The sequence below is a fragment of the Musca domestica genome, unplaced genomic scaffold (assembly GCF_030504385.1).
Source record: "Musca domestica strain aabys unplaced genomic scaffold, Musca_domestica.polishedcontigs.V.1.1 90, whole genome shotgun sequence".
Taxonomy (NCBI): domain Eukaryota; kingdom Metazoa; phylum Arthropoda; class Insecta; order Diptera; family Muscidae; genus Musca; species Musca domestica.
The window spans coordinates 948,156-969,253 of NW_026712436.1; the positions used below are offsets into that span (position 1 = coordinate 948,156).

Here is a 21,098-nt window from a genome sequence, read left to right on the forward strand (position 1 = left end):
TGTATCTTTAAAATACATATTTAATTGTAACCAAAAATGTAATCCCCCTCCCCATTTTTGGGTGGCTGTCAATGTGCAAAAGAATAGCTCATTGTATTTTTTGCCCCATTCTAACAAATCAATTTGATTGAAAAACAATCAATGAGTTTAAATTTAGAAGCTGACAGCTTTATGGCATCGTCCCCTTTCCCACCATACAACCTCATGCGCGAAAATTCACATTGGAATACATTTTGAAATGGAAATTGTAAAGCATGTCGGTCATTGCCACCTTAAATAATATGGATCATAACGTATTTTTTGTCCCACTGTGCAGTAGCACATATTCACACATCTTTATTGAGATGGGAATATTTGGTTTATTGGGTGCTTTTTTGGGGGGCGGTCAGCTTATTGATGATTCTCCAAAACGAAAGTGATTTTATGATGTCATGTAGGGTGCCATAAAATTGAGATTGTTCACACCCGGTGGCAGGGTTAATATATTGTTTGGCAAGGGTGGAGAGGATAGAAAGCCTATTCATTACATTTACATTATCCCATTGACATCAATCCATTGGAATGTGTAGAAAATCATAATGTTTAAATAACATATGTGTATATTGTTGCTGGTAAAAAAATAATACATGGACGAGAAGGGTAGTAAGAAGAGGGGAAAGCTGCAGAAGTTACCATTTTTTTATAGATTTTCATATCCAAGATAATCTATCGGAAATTTTCGGGTCATGGTCTGGGAGGTGGGAAATTCAAAGTGAGGGTGATGGTATTCAATATATAAAATTATAGATCAAAATTCCAAAATATCTTTGGATCCCATGCCAACATTTTTTAGGGTCCATTCTGTAAGTAGGCTTAACCATACACAAAGGGCCTTAAAATGTAAAATAGACCTTTTATATTTGATATAGACTTATGGGTTACATGTAGAATAATTTGTACAAAATACAGGGTGAGATGAAAAAACTGCAACCAACTTCAGACTGCTGTCATTTCTAAGTCACTCGTCTGACTGCTGTTAAAATTATTCCAGTTACAGCTCATTATATTGTTTACAGGCATACAAAAGCATTTTGGTGAGAATTTTCCAGAAAAAAGTTATTCTTCCATCACGAATAGCTTTTTTCTGGAAAAGCGTAATAATGTGATTTCTTTATATTTGGCTGGAAAACCACAAGTGGCTACCGTTAGAGCACTCAAGCAATTAAATGTGAATAAATCTCTTGTGTCTCGTACCATCACTTGTCACCGTGATAATGCTATCGTAGTCCAACGTCAAGTAAGAGGATGGAACAGCAACATCAGCAGAAATGGTTCGAAAAGTAAAGAAGCGACTTGATCGAACCCAGCGTCGCAGTGGCCGAAAAATGGCTTGTGAGCTGAACGTATCGTAATATTCCATTTGGCAAATATTGAAAATGAGCTCGGGGTAAAGCCATTGAAATTCCAAAAAGTGCAAGAACTTACACCGCAACAGAAAGAAAATAGACAAAAAGAGGTAAAGAGTTGTTTCGCTTGACCGAAAGTTGTGAACTGCCGAATTTGGTTTTCTCCGATGAGAAATCATTCGTTGCCAAGCAGTTTGTAAACAAGCAAAATGATCGTGGTTACTTGCCAAAGAGGTCAGCTGAAAATATGCACCTTTGGCTGGCCACCAGAACTCAAGCGCCGGCCATGGTGATGGTGTGGGCCGCCAGACCAGCCGATGGCCACTCTTTGCTCGTATTAATCGACTGTGGCATTTGAATAAATGCCGAATATTATCGCGAAAATATTCTGGAGGTTGTATTAAAGCCTTGGGCACGCAAACATTTCGGCCGCAGACCTTTGACATTCCAACAGGGCTCAGCACGCGCTACCCAAGAATGGTTACAAAATGAGGTTCCTCGCTTCATTTCCAGCGCACAATGGCTACCAAAATCTCCAGACACCACTCCGTCGGACTATTGTGTCTGGAGTATTTTGGAAAGCAAAGTTGGCACTAAACAATACCAAAGTTTCGACTACCTCTAAAAAGCCCTTCGCCGGGAATGGTCCAAAATACCACATTATGGCCGTTTGAAGGCCATAATTCGTGCAAAAGGTGACCAATTCGAACAAATCTAAATCTAAAATTTGTTGCTATTTCAGACATTTTTTGCTTTCATTTCATTCAATAAAATTCAAAAAAAAAAATGTAAAAATTATGGCGTTTGACAGTTTTTTTGTATCTCACCCTGTATATATAAGCTTAACCATACACAAATTACCTTTAACGTTTTAGATATACCTTTCATATTTGATATAGATTTATGGGTTACATGTAGAATCATTTGTACAAAATATTGGCCAAGCCGGTCCACGTTTTCGTATAGACCATATGTAGGGGTATACCCCGATTTGAAGTATTTTTTACATATTTTTATACCCTCAACCATATGGCTAGGGAGGGTATATATCATTTGATACGACCACAACGTGTCTCATCGAAATAATGGTTTTAGACCCTAGGTTTCTTGGGACCAAATCCGTTTCAGGACATTTGGAGTCGATCTAGCTATGTCTGTCCTCCCTTCCGTCTGTCTGGCTGGCTGGTCCACACGATAACTCTTAAAGGAAATATTCGATTTGTTCCAAACTTGGTACATCGTAATATTATTATGAAACTTAGATCAAGTTTGGAGATGGGCAATATCGGCCCACTTCCACGGTCCAAAAAAAAAAAAAAAAAAAAAAAAAAAAAACACTGCACAGAATAAGAAAGAATAATTTGCTCAAACGTTGCGAATCGTTACATTTGCATCAGTGCTGTGTCATGTGCGAAAATGGACAATATCGGCCCCCCACAAAGGGTCAACATTTTGAATAATTACAACTCTTATAAAATGTGAAATAACAGTCTGATTGTCTTCATATTATACACATCACAATATTTTTATTAACCCAAGGTCTGGTGTTAAGATGGAATATATCGGGCCATTCCTTCTGGTACCTCACCCACAAAAGGTTGAAATTTTAAAAAAATATATTTTCCGCATAGAAAGAGGAACGATAATTCGATTTTGCTCCAACTTTGCAAATCCTAATATTTGCATCAGTGCTAGGTCAAGTACGAAAATGAGCAGTATCGGTCCACTCCATCAAGTACCTCCCCCACAAAAGGTCAACATTTTGAATAATTATAACTCTTATAAAATGTGTCGGATTGTCTTTAAATTTCACACATCCAATTATTTTTTGGTAACCCAAGGTCTGGTCTTAAGATGGAATAGATCGGTCCACTCCTTCTGGTACCTTCCCCACAAAAGGTCGATATTTTAGAAATATATATTGTCGGTACAGAATGAGAAAGGATGATCCGAATTTGCTCAAACTTTGCAAATCAGTAGCAAAAATGGACAGTACCGGTCCACTTCATCAAGTACCTCCCACACAAACTGTCAAAATGTTGAATATTTATAAAATGTGATGTAAAATTTCACACATCCTAATAAAATTATTAACCCAAGGTCTGCTGTTAAGATGGAATACATGGATGGAGGTTATACATCTGTCGGCTGATACCGACTGATACTTTTTAACTTGATTCATTTAATTTCGGCAAATTTTGTTAATATGAGTTCTCAGTAAAAAGAAACAATCCTTGCAAAAAAAAAAAAAAATGTCAATATAGCCCCATGTTTTTGGTATAACCCTCATATAAAGGTTTCTCCTGATTTCAGCTATTTCCGGGGTCTTGGTATCATTTTTCAATTGATTTGGTTTTTTTGGCATCTATCTTTTTGGCATTATTTCTAAGGGAAACCTCTTCGCAGAAAATTTTCAATGTTTCGGATTAGCTTCCATATAGAGGTATTTTCTGAATTTACCGATTTCGATGGTCGGGACCACATTTTCCAATCGATTTGGCTAACAAATTTTATACGGGCTACTTTGCGGGTAGAGTATCATTCCTTTGTGGTTTTGATCTATCACCCCCACATAGAATTTACCAACACTCCCCTCAATTTCGTTGTTGCACAGTGCTATCATTCTGGGTAGTATAACTTAGCTCAAATCCAAAAATCTACAATAACGGTCCATTCCATTTGGTTCCTTTCCCACTGAGGGTCAAAAATGTTAATAGCACTGTGCAACACAGAAGATTAGCAGATTATCAAAGTAGAGCAAAAATTAAATGGCACATATAAGTTTACATCGTAAAATAACCTAAATCGAGCGTGTAAGTTTCCCCCTCTTATTTTTTTGGAATTATCGCATTAAGATTCCTTGGAATTCTTTGATTTTTGGTAACAATACGAGGATTAATCGTTATACGAGGTCGTTGATTTGAACCCTCTAACAAAGGGCTGCATTTGGCCTATTTTCAAAATATCGATAAAACCATATAAAACGGGATCGTAGCAGTACGAAATATAAAATTCTACTATTGTCTGAATACATAAAACGTTTAAATCATACCTTATTGTTAAATCCGTACTTTATGAGTGAGATTATGCAAAAATCTGGAAGAAACAACAAATGTGAAAAAGTGACGACAAAGGGAAAAATATTGTACATCACATTTCACTATATGTCACCATGGATAAGAAATCTCTATTTCCATTCCATGTGATAAAAATATTTGCCTCAATGTTGGATGGACAACGGTCGAAAATAATGTTACCTTTATTTACTGTCCAGATCTAACATGGGTTAATATTTTGCCAAAGTCGGATAAAGAGGGTTTCTCTCCCAAAAAATTCACAAAAATTATTATTTTGATATTTAACAATGGTATCCAAGCTCGGTTTCTTTTTTTACCCAAAACAACTATGTACAACCAAAGACAACATTGTCTGAACGACTGCTCCTCGACCCCCCACAAAAATTAACGGAGGACCATAAATATTTATGTTTTATTAAGTAAACGAAAAATACCACAGTCGCCCTAATAATTCTTACACAATGTTAAGCAAACAATGGACAAGTTCTAATGAATGCGACAAATTGTTGGATGACATGCAACAAGTTGTCGAACAACAACTATATGAATGAATTCAACCACCACCTTGTAACACAGTTAGCGGAGAGATTTTGAATATGAAAAATCATCAAATCGGATTAATCATCGGTCTTTTTTCGACATGGTTAAGAATCGGTGCAACTTCTCTTTGGAAAATAGAAAATAATGACAATTTTGACAGCGGTCTACAAGAGGAAGAAAAACTAAAATTTGCCTTGAAAATCTGCGATGTGGTGCAGCAACGTGATGCCAAAATTAATATTCTCTATCGGAATCCTACCCGAGAGCACATGGAAACTATTTACAGGCGCATCAATGTGGATGCCTTGCATCAATGCATGACGGAATTCCCCTTGACAATAAGAAATTTACATTCATATGCCATGGAACCGGAACGACTGATGGGAAGTTTGAACATCTATTTCATAGCCACGAGAACTATAGCCAGACAGGTTGCCAATTTTCTCAATGCCCATCAACGTTGGAAACCAGGACACCGCTATCTCTTTGTGTGGCTATTGGAGGAGGATAAATCTGATGAAGTTCTCCATGAATTTTTCCAACAAATTTGGCAAAAGAATATTTTGCACGCTGTGGCCATTTTGGATTCCCAGAGGGTTTACACCTTCGAACCTTTTTCCCCGGAGGGATTTCGCATCAAACTTTTGGACGAAAATCAAAATTATTTCTATGACAAATTGAAAAATTTTCATCATTTTGAAATACGCATTACCATGTTCATTGATCCGGTGCGGGCCATACCCCTGCCCAACTATGCCACGGAAGGATATAAACGCATAGATGGCAGGGTGGCCAATGCCATGGTAAAATACCTGAATGCCACCGCCCGTTATATCACCCCAGCGGACAATGAGACCTATGGTTCCCTGATCAATGGCACTTTTACGGGTGCCTTGAAAGATGTCCACTCTGGTCTAACTCACATTGGTTTCAATCTACGCTACACCCTGGACCATGTCAAACAACACATTGAGGAGCTGTATCCCTATCAGCGACGTTTTCTCTATCTGGTGGTACCCGCCGCCCAAATGAGACCGGAATATTTGATTTTCGTAAAGGCCTTTAGCTACTCCCTGTGGCGTTTGCTACTCTTGCATTTCGCCTTGGTTTTGTTGCTCTTCAAGTTGCTGCAACATCTGGTGGGCCGGCTACCGGCCCAACACATCGGTAGCTGTGTCACACAAAAATGGCATTGGTATGAGTTGCTGGAAATGTTTTGGAAAACACAACTTGGTGAACCAGTGGAGGGGTTTTCGCGCATTAGTTCATTGCGTCAATTCCTCATTGCCTGGATTCTCTTCAGCTATGTCCTGACCAGCATGTATTTTGCCAAAGTTGAGAGTAACTTTGTCCAGCCTGCCTATGAACCTGAAATCGATAGCCTTGAACAACTGCCACAACTCAATTTGCCCATCTATGCCTTTGACATTGTCTTCGAGGCGGTGAAGGTGTCTCTGAATCCGAAATATTACGAATGGATCAATGCCCATGGGGTGCGTGTGCCACCCAATATACGCGTCGAACAATTTGCCTTTGCGGTGACGCAAAAAAATGCCGAGGTGGCCCTGATGCTGCACGACGAAATGGCCAAGGAGCTGTTGGCCCATAGCTACAATGATGTGACGAAACGGCCCTCATATCACATTGTCAAAGAGTATCTGCGTTCGTTGACCTCGTCGTACATTCTGACCAAAGGTTCGCCGTTCATTCATAAATTCCAGAGTGTAATAAGCGCTTTTCATGAATTCGGTCTGATGCGTCACTGGTTGCAGCTGGAGTCACAACCGAACACCTATACCCACAATTCGGAAGAATTCTTCGAAGATTTGGATGATGATTTCGATTTGTATTACGACGAAGATGGTGCTGGGAATGTGGGTGGTGGTGGTGGTGGTGGAACGACAACCACCTCTGCCTCGTTGCAAAGTCATAAGAAGGTTGTGCTGAATTTGGATATTCTACAAGGTGCCTTCTATTTGTGGCTGGTGGGGATATTCATTAGTTGCATGGGCTTTGCTGCCGAATGGCTGACATATTGGTGGAGTTTGCGTAGGGAAGAGAATAAATATCAAGTGGATTTTTATGAGAACCAGTAATGCCCAGCGAAGACTTTGAAACATAATGAACTCAGGTCACAACTACGGGGCTGCCACAAATATTATAAATTAATAATATTAAACTAATATTATTATAAATTAAGAAAAATTGTGCTTTATTTGAAAATTTTATTACCTAAATGCAAGAAAATAAATACGACTTATATTCTCAACATTGGAGACGTATATATACAACACCAAATAATTCTATTTGCTGGTCTTCTATTTGTTTGCCTTCCGCAGAGTGGTAAACTTCTTAAGATGTTCCACAGAGATACGACCTTTTAAAGGTCTAGACATTGTGAAGGCCTTCCATGGAGAGAGGAGACCTTATAAAGGTTTCCCTCTCTCTCTCTCTCTCTCTTATGTATAGCTTCTAAAAAGAGAAAACCTTCCCATGGCATTCTGCAGAAAAATACAATCCTATGGCCTTCTACAGAAAAGTACCATCTATTAGAGCAAACCGCTTAAAGGCCTTCTAATGAGAGAAGGTTTTCTAAAGGTATTCTTCATAGTAAAGTACGATTTTATACGGAAAAGGTCTTCTATAAAGATAATACTTGCCAGAGACCTTTTACGGATATAAGACCTTCAAGAATACTTTCCAAACGCTTTCTACATAGAGAGTACACCTTTCAAAAGTTTTCCACACAGAGAATGCCTTCAAAAGTTGTTCTGAAGATCTCCTAAAAACCCTCAGTGATCGCATTAAAAAATTTTAAAAATTTAAACATTTTCTGGGTACTTTACTTCGAATTTCCATATAACCAGCCGTATCTTGTCTGCCAACATTTATGGTTCTCAACTACTCACTGGTCACGAAGCTCTTTTACATATGAAGATTTTGAAATATTACGTCACGAAAGAGTACTTCCTTTTTTTACTTAAATTCCAATTAAATAGCCACTTAGCAAAGGACCACAGATAGTATTTAATTCAATTATAACAAGTAAAAAAGAAACTAATTTCGGCCAGGCCGAACTTTTAACACCCTCCACCATTTGGAAGGAAGTTGAAAATTTAAAAAAAAAAACAGTAAGTTCGGCCGGGCCGATCTTTGAATACCATTTGGAACGATTTTGGCAAATTTAAAAAAAAAAATAAAATTCGTTGAAAATTCTGTTAAAATCTTAAAAATAGCGAATTTAGCCGTTATTTTAGGGTCTATACGACGACGTGGAACTTTAGGCAACTTTTGTCATAAACCATTACAATATTCAAATGAGAAACTTAATTAAAAAGTTCGGTGAATAATTTACCTAAAATCATCAAAAATTCGAATATAGGGGCTATACGAAGACCTGGACCTGCATAGACAATTTTCTGTCATAGGCTGTAGTACCCATTACGAGCTTCAAATACCAAATTTGAAACAATTCCGGTGAATTATGTCGCTAATATCATTAAAGTAACGAATATAGAGAGGTACTGATATATGGGCCCTATGCGAAGAACTGGACCTGCACAGACAATATTCTGTCTTAGGCTGTAGTATCTACTACGAATTTCATATACCAAATTTGAAACAATTCCGGTGAATAATGTTGCTGAAATCATCAAAATACCGACTAACGGGAGATACCGTTATATGGGGGATATACGAAAACGTGGACTGACATGGCCCATTGACGAACTTAACCTGCCTACTGGTAAACTATACATGTATTAAAAATTTTAGCCTTCTATCTCAATTCATTCAAAAGATAACGTGATTACAACGGACAGACAGACAGACAGACGAACAGACAAACAGACATTGCTAGATCGTCTTAGAATTTTGCGCTGATCCAGAATATATATACTTTGTAGGGTCTATTCTGAATATTTCGAGGATTTACAAACGGAATGAAGAGGCTAATATACCCTCCATAGTTTGGTGGAGGGCATAAAAAATAAAAGTTGCTCTAATTGACCCATATCTACTGAAGAAATGTGGATGATGCGAATTCAAATACAACCAGAAAACAAAACTACATTCTGTCCGCATCCACCCTAATACTTTGCCCAAACCATCAATCATCTGAGGCTGCTAAATCCCAAAATAAAACCGAAAAAGAATAAAAAAAAACCTCGACTTCCTACTGCAACAATAAATGTCTGCTCCCTTGAACTCTATAAATATTTATATTTTATTATGTAAACATAAATTAATTAATAGCTAAATATTTGTTATGCATTGAGTGTGTGTGAGTAGTGAGAGTGTGTGAACGTGTATCTATGGCATAAAGAAAACCAAGCAAGCAAACAAGCACTACCCGCACAGACTGACAAATTGTTGAGAACTTTTTGTGTGTTTTTTATAGTAAATTGTCGGACAACATGCAACAAGTTGTATGCCACTGATACCGTTGTGTGAGATATCATCAGATGGCCATCACACAGTGCGCCGACAAGTTGGTCTTAATAGCTGTGTTAACACAATTACGTAAGCTATTGTTACCAAAGAGTTTTCGGTGCATGCCGTCGTAATGTGATTATATCTCGATAAAGGACAAAGGATTGACAAATGTTAAAAGCTGCATCCATTTAATTGCAAAATTGATTTTGGATTTATTAAATTTCCGATTTTATGACAAAGAGCATAGGGATTTGTTTTCTGGATTGGGGAAGATATTTTCGGTTATCCGGGATAACACTAATGGCATGATTATGGTAGATACTTGTGGTGCGGCGAATTTTCGGCAGCCAATATTTAGACCAGACGGATAAAAGTGGCAAAACCCTCCTTTAAGAACCCTGTGAATAATATATATTTATTTTATATTAGCAAAAATTTATTTGGAATTTGCTCTTTTTAAAATGTTTGACTACCCTTGCGAGAGATACTAGAAGATATAACCAATTTTTTATACCCTCCACCATACTATGGATAGTAATATTTACTTTGTCATTCCGTTTGTAACTCCTAGAAATACTTATGTTAGACCCAACAAAGTATATATATATTTATTCCTGATCAGCGTAAAATTCTCCGTCCATTTAGCGAAGTCATCTGTCTGTCTGTTACAATCACGCTGTCTTTAGAACGAATTGAGATAGAGGGCTAAAATTTCGAACACATGGGTACTTTGCCAGCAGCTTAAATGGACCATGTAGGTCCACGTTTTCATATAGCTTCCATATAACGTTACCTCTAAATGTTCGGTATTCTGATGATTTTAGCGATATTTTTTACCGGAATTATTTCAAAATTTAACTTTGTAATAGGTACTACAGCCTATGATAAAAAAAAGTATGCAGGTCCACGTCTTCGTATAGCCCCCATATAACGATACATGCCATTTTTCGGTATTTTGTTGACTTTAGCGATATTATTAACTGAAATTAGTTCAAATATCGTACTTGAACTTGAAAATTTAACTTCGTAATAGGTACTACAGCCTATGACAAAAAAAGTATGCAGGTCCACGTCTTCGTATAGTCACGTATGGTGAGAATTTTCCAGAAAAAAAGTTATTCGTGATGAACTTCAAGCGTGATAGTGTGATTTCTTTATATTTGGCTGGAAAACCACAAGTCGCTATCGTTAGAGCACTCCAGCATTTAAATGTGCTCGTTACCGTAATACTGGGCTACGCTACCAGCCCAAAGTCAAGGAAGTGGATGGAAAAAACAGCAACATCAGCAGAAATGGTTCGAAAAGTAAAGAAGCGACTTGATCGAAACCCGTGTTGCAGTGGCCGAAAAATAGCTCGTGAGCTGAACATATCGCAATATTCCACTTGGCAAATATTGAAAAATGAGGCATTGACATTCCAAAAAAAAAAGGCAAGAACATACCCCGCAATATAAAGAAAATAGACTCAAATGAGCTAAAGAGTTGCTTCGCTTGGCCGAAAATTGTGAACTGCCGAATTTGGTTTTCTCCGATTAGAAAACATTCAGCAGTTTGTAAACAAACAAAATAATGGAGTTCACTTGCCAAAGAAGTCAGCTGAAAATGTGCACCTTCGGTTGGCCACCAGAACTCAAGCGACGGCCATGGTGATGGTGTGGGCCGCCATAACAGCCGATGGTCGCTCTCCGCTCGTATTAATAAACTGTTGCATCAGAATAAATGCCGAATATTATCGCGAAAATATTCTCTAGAGTGTATTAAAGACTTCGACAACAAACATTTTGGCCGCAGACCTTGGATATTCCAACAGAACTCAGCACCATCACACTCAGCATGCGCCACCGAAGAATGGTTACAAAATGAGGTTCCTCGCTTCATTTCCAGCGCACAATAGCCACCAAAATCTCCGGATACCAATCCGTTGGACTATTGTGTCTGGAGTACTTTGGAAAGCAAGGTTGGCACTTAAAAAATACCAAAGTGTCGATCACCTCAAGCAAGCGCTTCGCCGGGAATGGGCAAAAAAACCGCAGAGCAACATTCGGACAGCGTGTGACGGTTTCATTGTCCATTTGAAGGCCATAATTCGTGCCAAATGTAACCAATAGGAACAAATCTAAAGTTATTCTAAAATTTGATGGTATTTCCGACATTTTTTGCTTTCATTCAATAAAATTTAAAAAAATGTAAAAATTATGTCGTTCGACTTTGTTGCAGTTCTTTTTACTTCACCTTGTATTTATCGGAATGATTTCAGCGTTCGTATTTAATGTTCGTAGTGGGTACTACAGCCTATGACAAAAAATTTTGTATGCAGGTTCACGTCTTCGTATAGCCCCCATATAACGGTACCCCCAATTGCCGGTATTTTGATGATTTCAGCAACATTATTCACCGGAATCGTTTCAAATTTCATATTGGAAGGTCTTAATGGGTACTAAAACCCAAGGCAAAAAATGTCTTTTGTCGGCCCAAGACTTCGTAGAGCCCCCATGTGATCCCCATACCCGGTATTTTAATGATTTTGCGACATTATCACCACCGGAATTGTAACAAATTTCGTATTTATAAATTTTGAAGTTCCTTCCCAATGTTGGAGGGTATTAAAAGCTTGGCCTGTCTGAACTTACCTGCTTTTTTGCTTGTTTTTTTTTAATTTTTAAGTTTCTTCAAAATGGTGGGGGTATGAAATGTTCGAGCCGTTATTAACCAAAAATGTCCCTTGGCTTATACGCTTGACGTCGAAAGCATAAATGTAATGGTTTCATGAAATCGTAATCTAATTTCCAAAAATTGTGGAAGAAGGGAGAGTTTGCCCCTCTATTTTTTGCGATCTAAAATTTCTAAACGCCGATATCCGTGTCTTCTAATTAGATTGGATTTTTTCTTAAATTATTCTTTATGTTGTACAGTGTAATTAAAACTTAATAGTCAGTATCTCTATATCGATTCGAATTGAAATCGAAAAGAAGAACGGTACGGTATCCCGAACAAACAAGCCAACACTGTTCTATTAATAGACAAGGCACGGTTGACGAAGGAGTTTTTGTTGTAACAGACAAAACCAACTTACATGGTTATGCTACTTCGTTCAGGTTGAACGAAATCATAACAAGTGGAGAAAGATGTAAATGTTTATAAGTGCGGTTGTAAGATTTAGAAGACTTTCCAAAAAAATTTTAGTTTTATTTAATTCTTTGGTTCCTCTTCTATTGAGCTCACGATCTCGTCACTTGGGTAAAAAAATGTTTTTTTGTCATAGAAGTTATTTTTAAAATAACTTCTGGGGAGAATATCCTAGACAAAATACAAGGGAACTGAAGAGGATTGGTGGCTCTTTCCGACACCTAGGTATTCCCTGCCTTACCACCTGGTAAACATTACCATCGTTCTACACTAATAAACAAACGTTGTTTTTATAAAAACAATAATAAAGGGATAAGGCCTGACACTTTTGCAACAGCGAAAAGAAGAACTCTAATCCAAATTATTTTTTTATATTTTTTTATTTTAAATCCAATATTCGAAAATAACATCCATGGCTGGATTCTTGCTTTATGAAAAGGTGAAATGCAAAATATTTCCTCTCTAACATTTTTCATTTGACATTTATATCCTTCATATTGGAACGGTATGGCAAGTGCTCATATCTGGTGTAATATTAAAAATTAAAATAAAATCAATTATAAATGCCGACACTGTTTTTTTTATTTATTAAACATTTTTTTCTTTAATTTTATTTTTAAATAAAAAAACATAGTGCCATTGAAATATTAAAACAAGAAATAAAAAACGTCACAAAACTTAACAAAAGCTATTATAAAAACATGTCATTGAATTGTAAACAAATGATAGAAAAACTACAACAACAATTTACAAATGTTTTCAAAAATTGTTTATGCTAATAACAACAACAACATCAATAGTAGAACATAAAAATAAAATCAAACAAATGAAAAGAAACATCGCCTAAAGGCATCTCTAAATCCAAAAGAAAACATAAAATATCGAAAAGAACTCATAAAACAGAGCAACGTCGTCCGTCTACAACATGTGCTTGAGTTTAAAGAATTTCTGCAACAGTTGTCGAGGTTAGTATCAGCAACAAAATGTATTTTCTTTTATTTCATTTCAGATATATAGAAATTAACACATTTTTATTAGAAAAAAAAATATATAAATAAATATATTTGTTTTTATCTCATTTAAACACACAACAATTAAAATTCTAATGATAAATTATAGAAGCTTACACAATAGTCTGTCAACCCATACCCGCCTATCATCACCCAGCAAACCAAGTGGCGGGAGGATGAAACGCACGTGTATAAATATACCCTCAGTCGTATGGCTAGAGGGGTATATATTATTTGATACAGTCAAAACGTGCCTCATCGAAATAACGGACCAAATCCGTTTCAGGACATTTAGAGTAGATCTAGCGATGTTCGTTCGTCCGTCTGTCTGGCTGGTGTGTACGATAACTCTTGAAGGGAGTATCCGATTTGATCCAAACTTGGTGCATCGTAATATTATCATCAAACTTAGATCGAGTTCGGAGATGGACAATATCGGTCCACTCCTTCGCGTAAAAAAATATATATTTTACTGAACAGAAAGAGAAAGGAGACTTCGTTTTTTCTCCAACTTTGCAAATCCTAATATTTGCATCAGTGCTAAATCAGGTGCTAAAATGGACAATATCGGTCGACTCCATCAAGTACCTCCCGCACAAAGGGTCAAAATTTGGAATAAGTATAACTCCTATAAAATATGATGTAAGAGTTCGATTGTCTTCAAATTACACACATCAAATTATTTTTCCAACACAGATATGCTGTGAAAATGGTATATATCGATCCACTCCTTCTGGTACCTCCCCCACAAAGGGTCAAAATTTTGAATATCCGATTTCATTCAGACTTGGTAAATCTCATTATTTCCATCAATACAAGATCTCTTATAAAGACGGTAGAGATCGGAGAATTTATTCTGGTATCTCCTCCCCCACTGAGGGTCAAAATTTTGAATAACCAAAACGATTATAAAATTCGAAATAAGCATCCGGTTTTCTTCATATTTCACATATCCCATTATTTCTACTAACACAAGATCTGCTGTGAAGATGGGATATATCGGTCCACTCCTTCGGGTAACTCCCCCACAAAGGGTCAACATTTTGAATGAAGCTCATCAAACTCAAAATTAACATCCGATTTAATTCAAACTTGGCACAACTCAATATTTTCATCAACTCAATATCTGTTATAAAGATGGTAGAGATCGGACCATTCCCTCTGTTACCTTCTCCACAAAGGTTCAAAGTTTTCAATAACCAAAACGATCATAAAATACAAAATGAGCATACGGTTGCCTTCATATTTCACACATCCCATTATTTCAACTAACACAAGATCTGCTGTGAAGATGGGATATATCGGTCCACTCCTTCTGGTACCTCCCCCACAACGGGTCAACATTTTGAATATGCCTGAAGCTCATAATCCGATTCCATTCAGACTTGGCACATCTCAATATTTCCATCAACACAAAATCTGTTATAAAAATGGTAGAGATCGGACCATTCCTTCTGGTACCTCCACCACAAAGGGTTCAAGATTTTAAAAAACAAAACGCTCAAAGAATGCGAAATAAACCTGAGATGAATATGGAATTTATGATTTCGCATTAAATTGGACATAAATGTTAAATTTTTACTTATATTTTTATCTGTATTAGATGTAGTGTGAAAATGAAGTAATTCAGGTCCACTACAGGACCCAACGTTGCTTTCCAAAATACTCCAGTCACAATAGTCCTACGGATTGGTATTCGGAGATTTTGGTGACCACTGTGTGCTGGGAATGAATCGACGAACCTCATTTTGTAACCATTCTTGGGTGGCACTGGCTGAGTGCGATGGTGCTGAGTCCTGTTGGAATGTCTAAGGTCTGCGGCCAAAATGTTTGCGTGCCCAAGGCTTTAATACACCTTCCAGAATATTTTCGCGATAATATTCGGCATTTGTTGTGATGCCACGGTCGATTAATACGAGCGGAGAGTTACCGTCGGCTGTTATGGCGGCCTACACCATCACCATGACCGGCGCTTGAGTTCTGGTGCATATTTTCAGCTGACCTCTTTGGCAAGTAAACATGATAATTTTGTTTCTTTACAAACTGCTAGACAATGAATGTTTTCTTTTCGGAGAAACCTAAATTCGGCAATTCACCACTTTCGGTCAAGCGAAGCAGCTCTGTATCTGTTTTGAGTCTATTTTCTTGTTTTTAAGTTTTTGCACTTTTTGGAATTTCAATGGCTTTACCCCGAGCTCATTTTTCAATATTTTCCGAATGGAATATTGCGATATGTTCAGCTCATGAGCCATTTTTCGGTCACTGCGACGCGGGTTTCTATCAAGTCGCTTCTTTTCTTTTCGAACCATTTCTGCAGATGTTGCTGTTTTCTTCCGTCCACTACCTTAACGTCGGGCTACGCTGCCAGTATTACGGTAACGAGCGATGGAACAAGACACAAAAGATTTATTCACATTTTAATGCTGGAGTGCTCTAACGATAGCCACTTGTGGTTTTCCAGCCATATATAAAGAAATCACACTACCACGCTTGAATTCCATCACGAATAATTTTTTTTCTGGAAAATTCTCACCAAAATGCTTTTTAAGCTTGTAAACAATATAATGAGCTGTCACTGGAATAATTTTAAGAGCTGTCGGACGAGTGGCTTAGGAATGACATCATTCTGAAGGTGGCTGTAGTTTTTTCGTCTCACCCATGTAGTAGCTCACGCACATTTCAACCTTTTCTCATATTAAGTGAAGGAAGTAACCAATATAGCCTACACCTGGCACGTCGCAATATTTATTTTGGTCCGATACGAAATTGACAATATTTGCCATTACTTCGGAACCTACACCATAGAGGGTCAACAAGTTGAATAATCAAAACAGAAGTCAAAATATATATATATTTGTCGGCATTACTGACTAATACTTTTTAAATTGTTTTGTTGCTACCTTCAAACTGATCTGTGTCCCAAACCCCCCAACATTTATGTTTGCTGGGTAGAGTTGGGTGACAATGATCTTAGTTGGGTGTATGTATGTCTGTGTGGGCACGTTTGCCCCATTTAAGAGACTATAAGTATAAGTTTTAAATGTTACGCCTTGGTAATGACAATTTGTCAATTGAAAATATTTAAAACATTTTTTGTGTTTATATGGCTTGTGAGCATAGAACTAAGTAGCAATTATTATTTTATTAGTTTTCAAAATATTAAAAAACACTAAAAAATATCATATTTTGTTGAAAATACTTGAGGTGAAAGTATTGTATATGTCTCTAAGGAATAGTATGTTATATTTATTAACTATTATTTTTATTTTTTACAGAACAGTGTTGGCCTGTTTGTTCGGGATACCATAGTATTTTGTTGTTGCAAATGGTCCGGCTTAATCCCATTATTGTTGTTTTTATAAAAACAACATTTGTTTATTAGTGGAGGATGATGGTAATGTTTACCAGGGGGTAAGGCAGGGAAGAGCCACCAATCCTCATCAGTTTCCTTTTTTATCTGGGATATTCTACCCAGAAGTTATTTTAAAAATAACTTCTATGACAAAACAAAAATCTTTTTTTTTTACATGTTTATATGTTTCTTTCCCTCTCCGAACAGCCCAAAATCTCAGATTTTATTAAAAAAATATAAAAATATAATTTTTACTTAAATATAGTTTAGGTCAGCAAAAACTCTTGACTATTTAACAACATATATATAAAAATAGAACACAATAAAATAAATTTATTCCAATCATTCTTTCCATGACATTTGGAGGGAAAAATTTGGCAAAGATTTTAAAAATAGTTTTTTCTTTCTTTCCCGCAAACATTTTTCTGCTAAGTTTCTGGCTAAAAATAGAACGATAAGAATTGGGAACAAATATATTTATATGTTGCTAGTACGACATAGAGTTGATGAAAGAGAAAAAAATAATTTGAATATCATTAGTCGGTTTTGCCGGCAGATGTATATCCTCGGCCAATTTTCGATTATTTAAATATATTTTGACATCATTTATAATTATTCAAATTGTTGACCCTCTATGGAATAGGTCCCGGTATGGTATGGGCAAAATTACAGAAAATCGAACATTTATGTCCAATTTAATGCGAAATCATAAATTCCACATTCATCGAAGGTTTCTGGTTGAGAGAAATATTAATATATATCAAGTTGTAAAGAATCGCTGACTTGTTTCGAGGGTGAGGTACCAAAAGGGGTTGGCAGATATATATCATCTTCACAATAGATCTTGCGTTAGGAAAAATGTTTGTTTGTGTGAAATTTGCAGAGAGCTGTAAGCTTATTACGCTTTCGTTGAGCGTTTTGTTATTCAAAATCTTGAACCCTGTGTGGGGGAAGTGCCAGAAGAAAAGGACCTATCTCTACCATCTTTATAACAGACCTTGTGGTGATGGAAATATTGAGATGTACAAATGCTGAGTGGAATCGAATGTTAATTTCGCGTTTAGAAGCTTCATGGATATTCAAATTTTTGACCCTTTGTAGGTTAGGTAACAGAAGGAGTGGACCGATATATTCAATTTGTCACACCAGACCTTGGGTTAATAAAAATATTGGGGTTTGTGTTATTTTACAGAGAATCGTATGCTTATTGCGGATTTTAAAATAGTTTTGGTTATTCAAAAATTCGACCCTTTTTGGGGAGGTAGCAGAAGGAAGGGTCCGACCTCTACCATCTCTATAGCAGATTTTGGGTTGATGGAAATATTGAGATGTACAAAGGCTGAATGGAATCGAATGTTTAGAAGCTTCAAAAATTCAAAATTTTGACCCTTTGTGGGGGAGGTACCAGAAGAAGGGGACCGATATATCCCATCTTCAGAGCATATCTTGTCTTAGTAGAAAAAATGGGATGTGTAAAATATGACGACAGCCGGATGCTTATTTCGGATTTTAGAATAGTTTTGGTTATTCAAAAATTTGATCCTTTGTGGGGGAGGTACCAGAAAAATTGGTGCGATCTCTGCCATCTTTATAGCAGATTTCGGGTTTATGTAAATATTGAGATGTACCAAGTCTGAATGGAATCGAATGTTAATTTCGAGTTATGAGCTTTATGGATATTTTAAATTTTGACCCTTTGTGGGGGAGGTACCAGAAGGAGTGGACCGATATATACCATTTTCCCATCAGACATTGGGTTAATACAACTATTGTGTTTTGTGTATTTTGAAGACAATCGGACTATTACATCACATTTTATAAGAGTTATAATTATTCAAAAATTTGACCCTTGGGGGGGTGCATGATGGAGTGCACCGATTTTGTCCGTTTTGGCACCTGATCTAGCACCGATAGGATTTGCAAAGTTGGAGCAAAATCGGAATATGTTTTCTCTTTTTGTGCAGTAAAATATTTTCTTTGGAAATTTCGACCTTTGGTAACTCCCCCAAGTACCAGGAGTGGACCGATATTACTCATCTCCGAACTTGATCTAAGTTTTACAATTATATTATGATGTACCAAGATTGCGCCAAATCCGATACTCTCTTCAAGAGTTATCGTGCGGACCACCAGCCAGACGAGCTGACGGACGGACACACATCGCTAGATCGACTCCAAATGTCCTGAAATGTATTTGGTTCCAAAATACCTAGGGTCTAACACGGCCGTATCAAATGAGATAGGGTATATCTCATTTGTTACGGCCAATACGTGCCTAGTCGAAATAATGGGTTTAGTCCCTAGGTATCTGGCTATGGCAGAGGGTATAAAAATATTAAAAATCCTCAATTATTCCTTGAAATATAGTCTTAAGAATCCTCTTTAATCCTGAGATTTTTTTTCAAAAATTCACGATTGTTGCTTTAAAAAAGATTTGTCCTCATTTGATATCCCTTTATATCTTCAAACATTTTCGTAAAGATTAGTTTTTAACTTTAATCTTCCCCCACTCCCTTCCAATTCTGTTATAAAGAATTGTTATTGTGCAAATGCTTTATTTCGGACGTGTAAAATCACTTAACAATTTCACCAGAGTACTTTGTAGACCCAATAACAGAGAAAAGCGTAACTTTCTATCCGACTGTAATGTTCGCAATTCTTCCGCCTCATTCGGACGAGACATTAGAAAGTTATTGTAACGCGCTAATTCACGTTCTAAATAAGGACTGCAACCAGGTTCCACCTCACCACGCAGTTCGGCGGATATGGCCTCCAAGAGTTCCAAAATATCTTTACGCAGTTCTTCTTTATCTTCCGTTGCCTCGCTGTTATTTTCAGGTGAGGCATTAGATTTCAAGTTCTCTGCCGAAGGTTTGGGTAGAAATTTGGTCAATGCGGTAATTTGTGGTAACGGCGAGTCGCCGAGGGGTTGGTTTGATTTGTCACCTGTGACGCCACCTCCGCCTTTGCAAAGATCGATAAAGGAGCTAAGATTGGCACTGAAATTCTTACACAGTTCCGGTGGTAGATTTAAATCATTCATTAAATAATTGTTAAAAGAATTATCCTGGAGACGTTCCATCTTGTGTGGTATCGCCCTATCCAATCCGGCACTGGGTCGAACATTACAAATGCATGCATCGTGGACATTGCCAACTTGACATTGACAGGGTTTGGGAGGACACTGACATCTCCGGACATTACTACCACCACCTGTGGTGACGTTGTAGTACAGACTTGTGGAGCCCACTGTTATGTGACCTTGGGATTCTATTGCTTTCGAAAATAATAATGGAGAAAATATTAAAATATTTTACAAATTTGTAAAAATCAAAAAAAAAAAAAAAAAACTGAAGTCCCTTTTTGGTACCTGGAGAATTTCTATCTCTAAAGCTGTTGCTGGGACAATGAGAAATATGGGGAATTGTTTCTTGATTTCTTGAATTTATATCCCCAACTCTGTAATTTTCGCAATGAGAAAATTCTGGAGTTTGCTCCTGACCGCAAACAACACCACTATCCGAAATATCATCCATAACGGTATTATCTGCTGCAGCCAACATTGTCTGACATTGGGAATTTGGCTCAGCAGCGTCCGTTACCAACACTTCGTGGAAATCAACACTCGGTAATTTTCCCTCGCTGGGCGGTTCCCTGACAAATGGTCCATATAGCTTCCCCTCCACCAAGGCGGCACACAGGTGACTCATATAAACATTAACCCGACGCATTTCCAGAACACTCTCCGCCTCATACGTGCTCAGATAGTCCAACCACATGCGAGTCAATTGCAATTCCCTCGAGTCGTGTGAAAATACTTGCTCCGGCGATTTACAAACATCCAAAAGAAAGAGAAAGTCCTGCGGCAATCGTTCGAATTCCATGTTTTTTTTTCGCACACAATTTCTATTGAAAATAATTTTTTTCCAATTTTTGGAATGAAGAAAAATTGAAAGTTTGGAGCTGAAAAATTTGAAATAGAAAATGACAATTGCAAAAAAATTTGATAAGTGACTCTCAAAATTGTTTTGAAAATAATGCACTGAAAAAATTATTTGGAGCTTCATAAAAACCTTTTAAAGTTATTCTATTATTTAAAAGACAAAGATAGGACAAGACAGAGTTAAGATAAGGTAACCCTGTGAAAATACCTCTGTTGTTACGATATCATAAC

At 37.0% G+C, this 21,098-nt stretch overlaps 2 protein-coding genes across 9 annotated transcripts in view; both read left to right on the forward strand.

Annotated features, from left to right (window-relative positions):
- LOC131800381 (uncharacterized) overlaps positions 1 to 21,098 on the forward strand; it is a 117,047-nt gene that overhangs the window by 23,325 nt on the left and 72,624 nt on the right. Inside the window, exon 1 of one of the 8 annotated variants that reach the window (XM_020035229.2) lies at positions 13,270 to 13,527. The exons of the other annotated variants lie outside the window; for them this stretch is intronic. Coding sequence (XP_019890788.1) covers positions 13,488 to 13,527 — 40 coding nt within the window. The 5' untranslated portion in view covers positions 13,270 to 13,487. Of the gene's footprint in view, positions 1 to 13,269; positions 13,528 to 21,098 lie in introns of those variants that run through there. 8 annotated transcript variants of the gene reach the window in all.
- LOC131806955 (uncharacterized) lies at positions 4,419 to 7,184 on the forward strand. The gene has a single exon (XM_059131938.1). It carries the CDS (start codon positions 5,059 to 5,061, stop codon positions 7,096 to 7,098), a length of 2,040 nt encoding a protein of 679 aa, XP_058987921.1. The 5' UTR covers positions 4,419 to 5,058; the 3' UTR covers positions 7,099 to 7,184.